We start from the raw sequence: 14,577 nt of genomic DNA, 5'->3' as shown, positions 1-14,577 counted from the left end.
AAATTGAATACAACGAGGGAGATAGAGTGGAAGTTCTTCCAACTTTTGCGAATTTTGGTAAAGAAAAGTTTCACACTTAGACCGTACGGTTGAAACACTCAATATACAGCACTGATACGCACTATCTAGTTACTCCTTATAATACCCTAACGAAACATACAAAATACTTGTATAAATTATTGTGGTACCTAAGTTACCGTCCCTATCGGTTTAGCCCTACCCTATGTTTTTAAAACCAGTCACGAAACGAAACAACAGAAACCAGAAAGGCAAAACCCATACAGATAGCACTAGCCTTTCACCACAACAAAAGTAGCAATGGCCCGCTATTCCGCTTCACCTGCTGTTGAGACCAAGTGCGCCAGAGCTCGCGGTGCTTACTTGAGAACTCACTTTAAGAACTCTCGTGAAGTTGCCTTCACTATTAATGGCATGAACCTGAAGAAGGCTTTTGCTTTCATGGACAACGTCCTTGAACACAAGCAAGCTGTTCCCTTCCGTCGCTTCAACGGAGGTGTTGGCCGTACTGCTCAAGGCAAGGAATTCGGTGTCACTCAAGCTCGTTGGCCCGTTAAGTCCGTCAAGGTTATCCTTGACCTTTTGAAAAATGCTGAGGCTAACGCTGAGTCCAAGGGTTTGGATATGGACAAGTTGGTCATCAAGCACATTCAAGTCAACGCTGCCCCTAAACAACACCGTCGTACATACCGTGCTTATGGTCGTGTCACTGCCTACTTGTCTCATCCTTGCCACATTGAAGTTATTGTTGCTGAGGAAGAGGAAGCTGTTCCTAAGGCTCAAGATAAGGTTGCCCGTGTTTCTTTGAAGCAAGGTGCTAAGGCTCGCAACTTGGCTGCTCGTAAGGCTATCACTGCTGCTTAAAATGAAATTTTCATTATCTTGTCCTCCTAATTTAGTTGTTTTCCTCGTAATTTTTATGGGTAAATGCAATTTAAGTATTGTAATGTATATTTTAATTCATTCATGGATACTAACTTAAATAATTGTACTATGCGTATCAAAAAATGTCTTCAACGCCAGGCCACTCAAATGATTGACCAGAAAGCCTTGCTTTTCCAGCAGCCTCTCTTATAGACCAATACTCACCGTTGAATTTCCAGTAGTCTTCACCAGTAATAGGATGTTTTTGCAGTGAAAACCATTTTGGTTTCCATTCTTCCATTTGTCCTTGATCACGCATCCTTCTTCTATCTCTTTGTTTCTCCTCGACTCTGTTCTTTTCATCAGCAGCGAAGTCATATTGACCATCTTCCATTGCTCTCTGATCAGGTCGTAATCGAGTATCTGTAGGTGGTAGCCAAGGTTTTAGTTCGTCGCTTAATGCGTTCAAAGAAATGGCGAACGGTGTCAAGTTGAAAGGACGAGGGGGTCGCTCATGGTTTTGCCATATCATTGTCTTGTTACTGCCAGCGTTATAAGCAAATATTTTATCGTTCCAATGGCCGTTCACAGTGTATTCCGGAGTATCACTTGTAGACTGAATGCTTCCTTTAACTTCGTAAGCATTAGTGCCACGCCAGCCTCGAGGTTTGAAGTCCAAAAGACAGTTTACATGACTAGAATGATTTTGTACCAACATCTGGCCATAATTATCTATAGTAGGGTTTCCACTTATAATTCCCACTACCGAAGATGTAATTTTTTTCCATGTGAATAGTTCCATATTTCCCGAAGGGTTTCTGAGTTCTAAGTACCAAGTGCCAAGAGGAGAGATATCAAAGCTCTTACCATAAAATTTCGACTTTACACTTGATTCTCCGTAGTACTTCCAGTTTAAAGATTCCGCGCATGCAGCACCAATCGGAGGATGATGACTGACTTGTTCAATTAAAAAGCGGTATCCTTTATCAGGACGGCAAAATTCGTAAGTTTCACCTAGCAATGGGTTGAAAGGTTTTGCAACACGATTGATGGTACTCGCATATTCTGAAGCAGCGAAAGCAGCAACATATAAGACACGCCAAGCTGGATCCTTCTGTTGAGAAGCAATTTCGAGTAAATCGGTGTATTCCATGTCTTCAGCAACACGTTGCAAAAGACTAGTAGGTTCATTAAAACTAACAGGTAAAGCCATTTTTGTCATATCTTTACCAATCATACCCTTCAAAATACTCCAAAGACTAATTTTTGGACGGTCATCTTTAATCCCTAAATCAGTTCGGAGAGGTGCTTCATAACCTTGGAAAGATCTTTGAAGATCTAAAAGACGAGGATCTGATTTAGGTCCATCCGATGGTCCTTGTTTCTCATCATCTTTCCTATCAACCGCAGCACCACTAGGAACAGAATGAGGAGGACGCTGCTGATTTTCTCTGACATTAGGTGGCTTCTCCTGGAATGCAGGTTTCTCATTCATTCCGGATGAAGCACCTACAGAGGGAGGGTAGCGTTCACCAGGAGGAGAAACGGGTGCTTTAGCCGGGGGATGTTGCCCACCACGAGGAGGAGCAAAGTTTCCTTCGGTGGGATATTGTTCATCGGAAGGAGCAGATGCTTTAGGGGGAGGATTTAGTTCATCAGATGGGGAAGACATGTCCGCAAGAGGATAACGTTCATCATGAGAAACCGGTTTTTCAGCGGGAGGAGGTTGTTCATTAGATGGAGCAGGTGCTTCACTAGAAGGGTATTTACCGGCTGTAGGAGCAGGGGCATCATCAAATGGATACTGGTTGAACGTCGGCGGAGTTTCCTTGGACGGAGACTGGATACGTGAGGGTGTTTGATTGGCGTTAGCATCAAAAAAGGTCTCCCTGTCGTTATCTTGATCCTCTTCGCTGAAATCGCTTGACAGAGAAGTAGAAGATAAAGATGCAGTCTCGTTAATCTGGCCATTGTTTGGGTTATTTTTCATAGATGAAACCAGCCTACGAAGCTCGCGTTTAGTACGTCTACGATGATTCTCACTTCTGTGATAGCGTTCCTCAATTTGATCTTGTTCTTCGACGACTGTTTTCAAATTTTCAGCCCATAAAGCATTGATCCTCGTTGCGTTTTCAAGCTTTCGTTTGTAGTGAATTTCTGCTTCATGCTGAAGATGTAGAATCTCAATAACATTATTCTGCAAAGTACTAAAGGCATTCTCAATTCCTTCGAACACTTGCATCAGAGCTGGGTCTTGTTTGTACTTCTCATGTGAAACGGCTGAATTAATCAGTCCATGCAGAATGTCTACCTTGTGTTTGGCAATGTTCATGTTAAATTCATAACTTTCTCGGTGAGGCATATCGCCTTCGTGTTCATCATCCGAACCAGCATAAGAATCGGTTTCATTCCATGGCAAATGTTCGGAGCTAAACGTCGCGCTTCGGCTCGTTGATACTGGAATATCATAGGTACCGATGGACATAGCATCTGAATTCTTTTGATTTTCATTTCCTTCATCGTGTTCAATAGCAAACGAAATGGCATCGATCCACCGGTGTGCTTCGACAGGTGAGTTAGCTTTGACGCTATAACGAACAGAACCCCTCCCAATGACCTGAAAAACAGTGGGTTGTTTGGGGTCATAAACTAGTCGAGCTAAGCTTAAATTAATAGATCCACGACAAGCAGAAGAAGCATCATCTTGGTTCTTGTAATAAGATAACACCCCATCATGCAAACTAAACCATCTAAGCTTATAGCCTGATTTATAATTAGTCCATTTTTTCAAGTAACCAGAAATGTTAGGATCAACAGAAGAAGGTGGGTGGGAAGTTGTTTCAGTCTGATTCCGAAATAGACTACGTAAGCTCTCGTCCTTTGTGTAGTCAACAGGAAGTTTTCCAAACTTGTCTCGACGATAGGGATCAGCATTATTGTTCAGTAACCAACGGACGAGTTCCAAGTCCCTAGCCTTGGCTGCTATATGTAAGTAGGTTTGTCCAGTATCAACATCGATATCATTTAAATCAATAGCAGAATTGTATTCATTATGTCTCATCAGATAATCCAATGTATCAAAATTTCGTTCTTGAAAGGCGTGTTTGAACTCGCGGGCCGTCTCTTTGGTATACATGGCACAGAAACCTATTTCATGTTAGCGATAGACTACAAATACTAGAAAACATGACATCTTTACCTTTCATGAAATCTGCCAAAATATTAGAAGAGGCTACCTGCCAAGCCTTCAAATTGTTTCCATTGAGGAGATTATAATTGATGTCTGGATGTAATAATAGTGTTTCCACAATATCCTGGCGGCCAGCCATAGCAGCTAAATGAAGGGGCTAACTTTCCGTTAGTAAAAAGCATTCAATCTGATAATATGTTTATCCTCTTTTTGAACCAGGGAAACTAAGTGTGCTTTATTATTTTTACTTCCAAGATTCAATTAAAACAACGAAGAACCACGTACCGTATTATGATTTTTGTCGTATGCATTGAGATCAACATCAAAAACGGATAAAATATGTTTTACCATAGATGCATTTGCGCATTGAATACTGAGAAATAAAGCAAAAGTGCAATCTTCCCGGCTATGATTTTGTAGAAGAGCGTCTACCTCATTAACATCACCGTTTTGAAAGGCTAGTTAAACGAATGTTAGTACCAAAATTGATCATTTAAAAAGCTGGTAATCTCTGCTACTAAAGGAGAAGGAAATCTCCGTCCGTAACTTTATGTTTTAAATACCTTGTAATAACTGGAGTTGCTTTAAACCCGTTTGAATTTCTAAAATATTTTTTCGAATTAGCATTCCATCCAAATATTGAAACAAGGACGATGATGGTTGAATCACCAACACTCCACACACCTTTTTTGTTTTTGGATGACGAGCTAGAAGTAGAAGCTTTTCTAGAGTGTTGAGCTGCCGTAGCTTCTTCACTCATTTTTAAAGAAAAAAAAACAAAAAAAGGATAAGCTTATACTAACTAATTCGACTAGTTAAATATACCGTGTTGAAATAGACAAGTTATTTGCATTGGTAAACTTCTGATTTCACTTACTGCAATGTTGGGTGATGTCACTAATTCATGTATAGGATGGGAACCAAGTGATGATACATAATATCACCGTTTCGTTTGTAGGGAAAGTCCGTACTTAAACTCGATTGAGACAGATCACTTCTTCAATATCGGTAGATTCTCGAAAGCATGTGATGGCTTAATGTGTAACCGTTTCCAAAGGTCTTTTTCTCTAGATGTATACCGACCAAGGTTTCTAACTCGTTATACAGAAGAAAATTTTGTTATTGTGTTCTTCAAGGAGCTCAAATAATTACCAAGACCGTGCTCGTACAACGAACGGTACGAGAGACCTGAGCTATTGTGATAGCTGGTAACTTGGTAGAATTGTTCATAAAACAGGCAACAGAAAAGTAGAAATCGTACCATGTTTCGAAGGGAAATGAGTTGACAAAGAGATAGTATTAAATAATAAGTGGACTGACAAAAAATCCTGGGTTACTATTTCTTTAGTGTATGTTCGTTCATCTTTTTCACATATATAGGAATCCAGTGACAGAGTATTTTCGGAAGACTCCTGTATGGTCTCTTCTTTTCAGATGATTACCACGGAATTTGATACGAACATTGACGTTGGATAGGTAAGCAATTTTCGAATGTTTCATTTGTTTAGCATAGACCCTTTGATATCGAATTTTCATGTCCTTTCTTGATATAAAGAATGATTTAAACCTGCAATGGATTACAGTAGATGGTTTTCACTACTAACTTTGCAATGAGATATCAAAAAAAACACAAACTTTTTATAGACGCGAAACATATCTTTTTGGAAATGTCAACTTTCCTTTTTAATTATACACATGTTCGCATATCCTGATTGAGGGCTTCTACAAAAATACAATTCAAATAATTCAAAAATTCAGCCATAGACGTATTTCTTAATTAAACACAGCAAAAGGTCTGGTTAGTAGAAAAGAAGATGCGGCGCGTGTCGCCTTTTCCGCAAATCTAATGGGTAACAATGTTCGCGCAACTTAATGATCAAGTAAGAAAGGCATGTCAAGGGCATAAGTTAATCTAAAGCAATACATGGAAGAAAAACACTATTCAATACTAAATGTGATGTTCTTGTATCATTGAACGTATACAAGATCGTACCTACTACATTGCCTAGGTGAAATTTCAAGTCCTCATAACACATGAAAGACAGCCATCATTGTATTACTTTTTTATAAACATTACATAACCCAAAACAAAGGTAGCTTGGATAGCGAGCATTCTGAAACGACTAGATAAAGAAGCTTAGTTTTCGACAGCTGCAGCACCACGCAAGAGACCAGTTCTGCGGGCAGCAATAAGACCAGCCTTTTGACCAGGAACGGAACCACGAGGAACAGTGGTAGAGTGACCAACGTGTTGATGGTTACCACCACCATGAGGGTGATCGACGGGGTTCATAGCAACACCACGAGTCTTGGGCCAGCAGTTGCGCTTGACCTTGTACTTGTGGTAAGCACGACCGGCCTTAAGCAAAGGCTTGTCAACACGACCACCACCGGCGATGATACCGACAACACCACGAGCGGCGGAAGGGACAACCTTCTTGGAACCAGAGGGCAACTTCACACGAGTCTTACCGGTGTCAATGTCATGGCCGACAATGATAACGTAGTTACCGGAAGAACGGCCCAAAGCACCGCGGTCACCAGACTTCTCTTCGACGTTTGAGGCAATGGTACCTTCAGGCATCTCACCAACGGCAAGACGTTACCAACAGTCAAAGCAGCGTTCTTACCACAGTAGATGAATTGACCAGTGTACATACCTTCGGTAGCAACGAAGGTCTCAACATCGGTACGGTAGTGATAAGGGTTGCGGAAAGCAACTCTAGCCAAAGGAGCACCACGACCAGGATCGTGAATAATCTTTTGGACAACACCACGGATGTATCCGTGACGCTCAGCAAAGTCCAAAGTACGGAGCTGAGCGGCTCCCTTACGAAGACGAGTGTGAGCTTGGAAAATTCCTCCGCTCTTTCTTTGTGCTCTAATAACGCGACCCATTTTAACCGTCCAAGCTCCTAATACTTTGTTTGGTACGTGTACTAAGCCCAAATTTCGACCGCAGTACTTTTCCACTGCTAACGTGACTGTTTTTACAAGTCAAGGGCATCTTAGTCTGCAAATCCTCGTAAACAATATAACGAGACTTAATAGCAAGAGAGACTCTCGCGGTAATAAATAAAATAAGTCTAAAAGAAAAACAGGAAATTGTAATGTGCCAAAACCAATTATCACACACAGAATCATTTTAGCTTCTTTTGATAACAATTCTTTTTTAAAAGTAAGAAAAAAAGGATACAAAAACATTGGGATTGTTCTATGTTCGCACTTGCTTCCAAGAAAACATTAATTTAGGCATCCGGAATATTTTCTTTTTTCTCGAATTTAACTTTTTCTTTCTGTACAGGCTCTCCTTCTGCTTTCCGTTTCTTTTCGTTGCCTGGAGGTTTGGGATGTCGTTGATTATATGCAAGTTTAATCGCATATGCTTCATGAAGAAGATCTTCTTCAGTAACAGCGTCTTCAATGCTTTTTAAAACACTTTCTACTGTTGATATATGATTAGCTTCACTTTTGTCATCCCGGAATCTCAAAAATCTCCATCGATTTTCTTCATCCAAGCTGCATTCAATAATGCGATCTTGAAGCGGCGTATTATAACTTTTTAGCTTTTCCCATTCTTCCTCATTCACATACATGTCAGCGAAATAAGAATACGAATTCCTACCGTGGTATACGCCTAGTTGGAACTGAGGCATTGCATCAAAATTGACATTTCCTTGTTCATCAGCTTCCGTGAATTCTAATCTTAACATAAAATCAAGTGTATTAATGGTTTTCGGTTTCCATTTCAATAGATTATGATCCGTTCCTGTGATGTAAGGAGTATCAACACAAGTAAAAATGAGACCATCATTTCCATGATGAAGACTTGGAATGATATCCCGAAACAGCATTTCTATTCCATATGACCTCTCCATTTTCTTCCCTTCCGTCAGAAACGGAAACGTCTCCCCTGATTTTGGGAATTTCTGCATGAACTGTCGAAGTGGAATAATGATGTTTACCATGAACACTCCAATCCGTTTATCTAAAGGACGATTCATATACAGTTTTCCATCACAAGCTAAACAATCGAATACGAGAAATTTGAGCTGCTTCTTCCCATCTGGAAATCGCTCTAAGATTAACTCACCATCCAGCACGGTTTCCGTATGCATTGCTTTCCCGGATATATCTGTAGGTATCGGGTATATTAAATTCGAGATGTGATAATAATTAGGATTTCTGTCTATTAAGTATACCGTCGGTTTATCAGGTCGTGAAGGGTCCTTTGTCATGTACATCAAAAATCGGGTACCATCACTCTTTTCACACACATAATAGTCTTTTTCTTTCAGAGTTTGTAGATGTTTATGAGCGAAAGAAACAGGCTGAGATCCGGGGAAAGCTTTATTAGTTCCTAAAAGCCTGGCTAGTCGACTTTTAATAACCTGCGATCGTTCTCTAGAGACCAAGGTCCCTGGAATCTGAGGTGTCTCGTGGTCCGAAACATTTGGCGGCGGCATCCTTAAAGTAGAAAACAAATACAAGAAAAACAAAAGACCGATTTATTTATTGACTTTTGATTCTAGATATTGGTATAAAAATGGTGTTTTGTTTAAGGATTTGTGTAATACTACGCACAACACTTTCGTAATTAGCATGCATACAAGTCTAGCAGTAGCTACAAAACAATGGATGCTGGTGGAAACATTTTGCTGATGTTTGGACAACAAGAAATAAAATAAAAATATAAAAAATAAAAAAGGAGATTAATTGAGACTATTAATAGAATGAATTATGAATGATCCCGTATTACACATGCGATAATTAATATGCTTTACATGAGAAACAAGCAAAAGAAGAACGAACGATTAAGTCAGGTAAGTAGGTAAACAAACCATGCTGGGAGAAACCTTTTTCAATAATTTTAACGTCGACACCGTGAATAGCTGAAAGCTTGAGTGATTGTATCTATAAAAATAATTTTATGAAACAACCGTGTACCTTTTTTCCAGTTGGCAAGAAGATGATTCATATTCAATGTTTTTGGAGAGCTGACATGATTCCCATTGCCTCTGAAGAAAGGTATTGTCTTATTCCTTCACAACCACAATCTTGATGGGCTAACAGTTGGTTCTTCAAACACAATACTTCCTCTCGCAGTTGAGCCACTAAAGATCTGAGGGCTTTCGATTGTTCACAGGCAATTCTAGCAGAGTTTTCCAAATCTTGCGTCCAAAGCTTTTTTTTCTGTCTGCATTTAGACGCAGCAATCCTATTTCTTTCCAAAAAGCGTTTTCTCTTGCCAGCACCATCACCTTCCAAAGAACTTATACTATGACGCATACGAGACGATCTTTTCAACTCAGGATTGTTCCCTAGATCCTGCTTAGGTGAACCATATTCTGAGCTATTAGGGGTTAAAGCCTTTTGCTTTTGAGGAGTAGCAGGATTGGAAAAAGAAGACTGTACAGATGCAGACTCATGGTAGCTAGGAGAATGTACAGAATATGGTTCTAAACGAGAAGGATCTTCAGAGATTAGCGGATAAGAATTGTTTTTCCCATTGTCGAATGAGAAGGCTTTGGAAGGAGTTCTCTGAAAGCTTTTTATCCCAAGTGAGGGATCCAAAGGCATATGGGAAGGAGACATGCCCATCAATGAAGGTGCTACGTTTTCTGACCTTAAGGGAGCTGCTTCTCCGTAATTTTCCGCTTTTGAAACATCTGAAAGGTTGACTGTCTCTGGAATTTTCGACCCCGGCGACAACATACCAGAGCGTTGATAGGAAGACAGGGTCGCATCACCAACGATCGGTATATACTTGTTTTGTGTTCTCATTTGGAATTGTTCTTTTGCTTTCATGGCTTGTAGCGACATCCCATTCATATCATACATCCCTAAGTCACCTGTGACAACGGGTGTCTTCGGCGTCATGTCAGGCTGACCTGGACCTGGCATCGATGGATGAAATGAAAACTGATTGTTATTGTGATGGACAGATGAATTCGTTGGATGAAAACTTTCACTGCCCAAATTGTCGAAACCGAGATACATATTTGCAAAATCCATCGGAATCGTAAAAAAATGAAAACTTTATACAAAAAATCAAAAAAAAAAGAATTATAAACAATAAAGAAAAAAGAGTGAGGTTTTCTTTTTTTGGAAGCGTTAGTTCCTTTGCAGGCAAAATTATTTTACAGCCTTAAAACAGCCGATGGTTTCCGAGATAATTATACACAGGAGGAAATTGAAATTCGTAGTAGTATGAAAAAGAAGGAATTATGTTTTCATAAGCAGAAGAAGGGACAGATAGACGTGAGCTTTCTTTTGTCTGAACGTAAACAAATAAAGAAAGAAGCTGGAAAACAAACGAAGTACGACCGGATGTAGACAATTAAAGATTGTTGGAAGGAAAGGATTATTATATACAAATGGATAAATATACTCTGGAACCTTTATCAATTAATCTGCCTACCTGGCGTCAGACCAATTCCACACGGTTAGGAGGATAAAGAGTGTATTAAAGGCGACAGCGAAGCCAAAAATATTGAACGAAGCGAAGATAATACAGAGTCACAATTATTGGTGATATTCTCAAACTATTTTTTAAGCTTTTTTAATCCGCAAACAGCTCAATAAGAACAGCCCCTGTATTCAACCGCGGCAATTACAAAACAAGTACGTAGAATTAATTGAGAATGATGTTGTTTTTGGTAAATTCAAAACCAGTAAACAGTTGTTTATATACTGAACAAAATGACCGGTGGCTTGCGTCATATACCTGTAAACAAACAGTCTAAAAAGTTTAATGTGAAAACTAACCAGTAAGTACTTTTTTTCAGAGAGATGATCAGGATGGATTTATTAGACATTTATGAATTATTATTTCGAACAAGTTGATCTTCTTGAATGTGTTATAAAAGTCGTCAATTTCCGTTTTTTATGATTGTCGCAAATTTTGCAAGTTTAGTTCATATTACTAAGCCACGTGGATGCTGTTTTGTTACAGGGTTCTTGATAGGTCGGTAAAGCCTTTACCCCAGAATCATATCACTAAGTTTAAAAGACAATGTGGGGCATGTAAACAATAAACAAAAATGTTATTCAATACAAACAAAATTCATCTTTAATCGAATAGAGAAATACGTTCTTTTAGTCCTTCATTTATGTTATTTACATTCATCAAAAAACTCAACTGTACTTGAAACAATTATTGCATTAAGTACCTCCATGATATTGCAGACAAGACAAGACAAGAACTATCTGAAAACTGCTACCATGAGAATCTATTATTTTCTTTTTTTTTAGTTATTCATCTAGTAGATTGAGTTACATTGAAGAAGTTCCTCTAAGTGTTTTATTTATTTACAGATACCACATATATATTACACCCTTGTTTTCATCGAGTGTTTCATTTATAGATAGTTTTTTCCTCAAGAAATAAACCGATAGTTAGAAAGTTAAAAGAATACTATAATTCTAAGCGTAAGGAAAATCGGGGTAGAATCTATGCCATAAGTTTTGTAGACTCTACTCTTCCTGTTGAAAGACTGTTATGTTAACCGAATGAGAGATGTTCTCTGAATACTTTTTAAAAATAACGATTATAATGAAGAGCTCAACTCGTATGTATTTATGGAAGATCTTGAAACCTTCCGATGTAAACACTGCATAAAATTTTTCGAGTCGAGTAAATTTCTTCGTCACCAAAATCCCGGTTTACGGAATTGAAAATAAATTTATCGGTATAAATTAAAACAATTCATATTGTGAACCTATTCAAGCAATAATAGAAAATATATCGAGTATGTTTCTGTTTTTTTTTATTTTTATTTTTTTTTAAAAAAGAATCCATTGAACCCATTCAACTAAATGCAAAAATATTCATTTTGTAAAGTAACATGCTTCAATCGTAACCTGGTGAGAGTTAAGACAAGAACAAACACCAACATTTTAAAGGACTAAGCCATATAAAATGCAGCGGGTTTGGACTTTTAAAAATGCAGTCCCAAGAATACTTTCTATAAGGAATATTTATAAGAAAGCTCAGGATGATGCATATCGGCTCGCAACGGCAGTCGTTGAAGATTACTCTGGGAAAAAGCGTAAAGAATTAGAGCAAGCATTAGCTAGCTCCGGAGAGCAGGAAACCGTTCGTGTTAATGTGTTAAGAATTCTTTCTGAACTTAATCTTCCAAGTGTACGATCCAAATTTTATGATGGTGAATACGACTACACACGTCCAGCGTTTCTTCATTTATTGAAACAAAAGTGGGAAAACCATGACAAATTACTACTTCTTCAAAGGCTTGAGCAAATGAAGGTTATAAAGGATTTAGGACTTGGATCGTTTAAGCCTACCGTTGATGTTCGTTTGAGGTTTTCAAAAGAGGAAGCAAACGAGGTTGTCCCTGGTACTATTTTACCAACAGAACAAACGTGTTCTGAGCCATTGCTCCAGGTTCTTCCATTTAATACGGAAGAACATAGCTATACAATTGCCACACTAGACCTAGATGTACCAAATTACCAAACCAACGAGTTTGAGACATCTTGTCTATGGCTAGCTTCCAATGTGCCTATTAAGGCATCTGACCGTTCTTTCATACGACCTTCGAATTGTTTAATTCCATATTCCCCTCCCATCTTACACAGGGGAGAAGACAAGCATCGTATTGTGACTTTGGTTTTGCAACAAGAAGATCCATCGATTGAACTGGATTTAAGTGAAATCCAAAAAGGAAACATAAACATTCGTGATCTTTGTGCTCGATACTCCTTAATACCCGTTGGCTCTCATTTGTTCAGAAGTCAATTCGATGAGGGCACTGAAAAATTCCTTTCAGAACACCCAAATGTGAAAGACTACACTCCTTTTGAAGTAAAGCAAGTTTTCCCCTAAAATGGTAATTCCCTACATGGATTTAAGTCCTTTGTACAGAGTTCCGTTTACTTTATTGCATCTAATGATGGCCTATTGTAATATATTTTACTTCTCTTCTCATGTACAATCAATTATTCCTGCATCTTTTTTGACTACCGTGTTGTACAAATTTCAGTAATAGTTTAACCAAAAAGATACAATCTTTTGACAGTATCTAGCACGAATATAAATAAAATAGTTTATTGTCTTCTATAAAAAAGAGCGAAAAAATACTTAAAGTTAATAAGCATTGTAGACTGAATTTTTTTTTAAATCATTAAGGGGTGGTATGACAGTAATCTAAAATTCCAAAACTAGAAATCATTGCAAGACACATGGTGAGAATGTTTCATATGCCTTTAAAAAACGATTCAAGTGTCATGCGCGCTATCGGCCGGTGATAGCATTATTTTCATTCAAAAAGCGAATTTCCCATTAGGTCGTTTACGAAAAAGTCTGATAATTTGAAGTTAGTTTGGTTGAAACAATCGTTTTCGTGCAAGGAGAGAGCGAAATGATGATCAAAGGTAGCTGAACATCTAGAGCAAACTAAGATAGGGACAGGCTTTAAAGCCTTCTGAACTCGTCCTTCACGACGGCGGAGTCTCTTACGAAGAGCACTCTTGATGGCGTCTCTAGCATCCGAAGAGTGATTCTCTCGCTCTTCTTGTTTTTCAGATCTTGATAAAACCATTGCCATAAGGCCGCGATCTTGTTTGCGTTGGTTGGAATTGGAAAGCTTACGATGTTGGTGGATCAACTTTGCATATCCGAGCTTTCCAATAACAAGAGAAGCCGTTAAGACATCAGGTCCCTTCGAAGGAGGCTCATGATTTTGCAAAGATGTTTCTTTCTTCAAATTTGAGAGTAATTTTGGAAAGGCATAAGAGTTATCCTCCACGTTCGTTTCCGTATCCAATATGGAGGTATTGTCAGAGCCAGAAGCGACAGAAGATAAAGAGAAAGAACATGCTGAAGACGGAGGCAAGTCAAAGTCTTGGAAGGAAGGACTACTTATTCCTTCAGAAATGGGAGATAACCAGGGTAGAACTGATCCATGATTTACGGGCTGTTTAGACAAAAAGAACTCGTCGAGAGCCATATAGAGAAAATTTAAATTTTTTTTTTAAATATATATATATATATGTGTATATATATTGTTTAATTATCAATGCAAGAAGAGCAGCAGATTTGAGAAAGACAAGAGAACCAAATTTCAAACAAAGAATGACCCAAAAGAAAGAATAAATAAAAGAACGTAAAAGGAAATAAATATAAAAGATTAGACTTTATGACCGAAAAATCCAAAAAAAAGATGTTGAACCTTGTCGTTTCCACAAATGTGTACCCAAAAAAAGAAAGAAAAAAACAGAGATTTAAAAAGAGAGAACCAAAAGACAAATATAGAATAAGCAAGCACCCTCTATGAAATATCCTAAGATAGTTAAACTAGCAGTGTATGATCAAGCCAAGCCAGAAAAGTTGGTAGAAAGGAGTCGACAGCCACGGCAAGCGAAAAGTATCTTAATAGTTGAAAGTATTTAAAAAAGGAAGAGTACTTTTGCTGATCTTGCCTGAAAACAGTATGGTCGAGGAAAGAATAAGAAGGTAGGATCCTTCCAAAAGAAAAAAATTA

General features: G+C 38.4%; 7 protein-coding genes across 7 annotated transcripts; 2 read left to right on the top strand and 5 right to left on the bottom strand.

Moving 5' to 3' along the window:
* The first annotated feature begins 237 nt into the window (after nucleotides 1-237).
* Nucleotides 238-996, top strand: SOCG_03206 (60S ribosomal protein L17). The gene has a single exon (XM_013161694.1). It carries the CDS (start codon nucleotides 319-321, stop codon nucleotides 880-882), a length of 564 nt encoding a protein of 187 aa, XP_013017148.1. The 5' UTR covers nucleotides 238-318; the 3' UTR covers nucleotides 883-996.
* Nucleotides 997-1,018: 22 nt separating this feature from the next.
* Nucleotides 1,019-4,832, bottom strand: SOCG_03205 (sterol binding ankyrin repeat protein; the record flags this gene model as incomplete). The annotated part of the gene is made up of 5 exons (XM_013161693.1): nucleotides 1,019-4,029; nucleotides 4,082-4,229; nucleotides 4,358-4,530; nucleotides 4,636-4,674; nucleotides 4,757-4,832. 5 exons carry the CDS (start codon nucleotides 4,830-4,832, stop codon nucleotides 1,019-1,021), a joined length of 3,447 nt encoding a protein of 1,148 aa, XP_013017147.1.
* Nucleotides 4,833-6,209: 1,377 nt separating this feature from the next.
* On the bottom strand, nucleotides 6,210-6,970 carry SOCG_03204 (60S ribosomal protein L8; the record flags this gene model as incomplete). Its single annotated transcript, XM_013161692.1, has 2 exons — nucleotides 6,210-6,646; nucleotides 6,703-6,970. 2 exons carry the CDS (start codon nucleotides 6,968-6,970, stop codon nucleotides 6,210-6,212), a joined length of 705 nt encoding a protein of 234 aa, XP_013017146.1.
* A 350-nt stretch (nucleotides 6,971-7,320) lies between these two features.
* On the bottom strand, nucleotides 7,321-8,731 carry SOCG_03203 (mRNA guanylyltransferase Ceg1; the record flags this gene model as incomplete). The annotated part of the gene is made up of 1 exon (XM_013161691.1): nucleotides 7,321-8,731. Exon 1 carries the CDS (start codon nucleotides 8,536-8,538, stop codon nucleotides 7,321-7,323), a length of 1,218 nt encoding a protein of 405 aa, XP_013017145.1. The 5' UTR covers nucleotides 8,539-8,731.
* Nucleotides 8,732-8,771: 40 nt separating this feature from the next.
* On the bottom strand, nucleotides 8,772-10,718 carry SOCG_03202 (transcription factor Atf21). Its single transcript, XM_013161690.1, has one exon. It carries the CDS (start codon nucleotides 10,085-10,087, stop codon nucleotides 9,053-9,055), a length of 1,035 nt encoding a protein of 344 aa, XP_013017144.1. The 5' UTR covers nucleotides 10,088-10,718; the 3' UTR covers nucleotides 8,772-9,052.
* A 1,204-nt stretch (nucleotides 10,719-11,922) lies between these two features.
* On the top strand, nucleotides 11,923-13,203 carry SOCG_03201 (ribosomal protein subunit L35). The gene has a single exon (XM_013161689.1). It carries the CDS (start codon nucleotides 11,994-11,996, stop codon nucleotides 12,918-12,920), a length of 927 nt encoding a protein of 308 aa, XP_013017143.1. The 5' UTR covers nucleotides 11,923-11,993; the 3' UTR covers nucleotides 12,921-13,203.
* Nucleotides 13,121-14,521, bottom strand: SOCG_03200 (transcriptional activator). Its single transcript, XM_013161688.1, has one exon. It carries the CDS (start codon nucleotides 14,041-14,043, stop codon nucleotides 13,354-13,356), a length of 690 nt encoding a protein of 229 aa, XP_013017142.1. The 5' UTR covers nucleotides 14,044-14,521; the 3' UTR covers nucleotides 13,121-13,353.
* Nucleotides 14,522-14,577: the final 56 nt, after the last annotated feature.

The sequence above is a fragment of the Schizosaccharomyces octosporus genome (genome assembly GCF_000150505.1).
Source record: "Schizosaccharomyces octosporus yFS286 unplaced genomic scaffold supercont6.1, whole genome shotgun sequence".
In the NCBI taxonomy this organism is placed as follows: domain Eukaryota; kingdom Fungi; phylum Ascomycota; class Schizosaccharomycetes; order Schizosaccharomycetales; family Schizosaccharomycetaceae; genus Schizosaccharomyces; species Schizosaccharomyces octosporus.
This window is presented reverse-complemented; position numbering and strand designations above follow the sequence as displayed.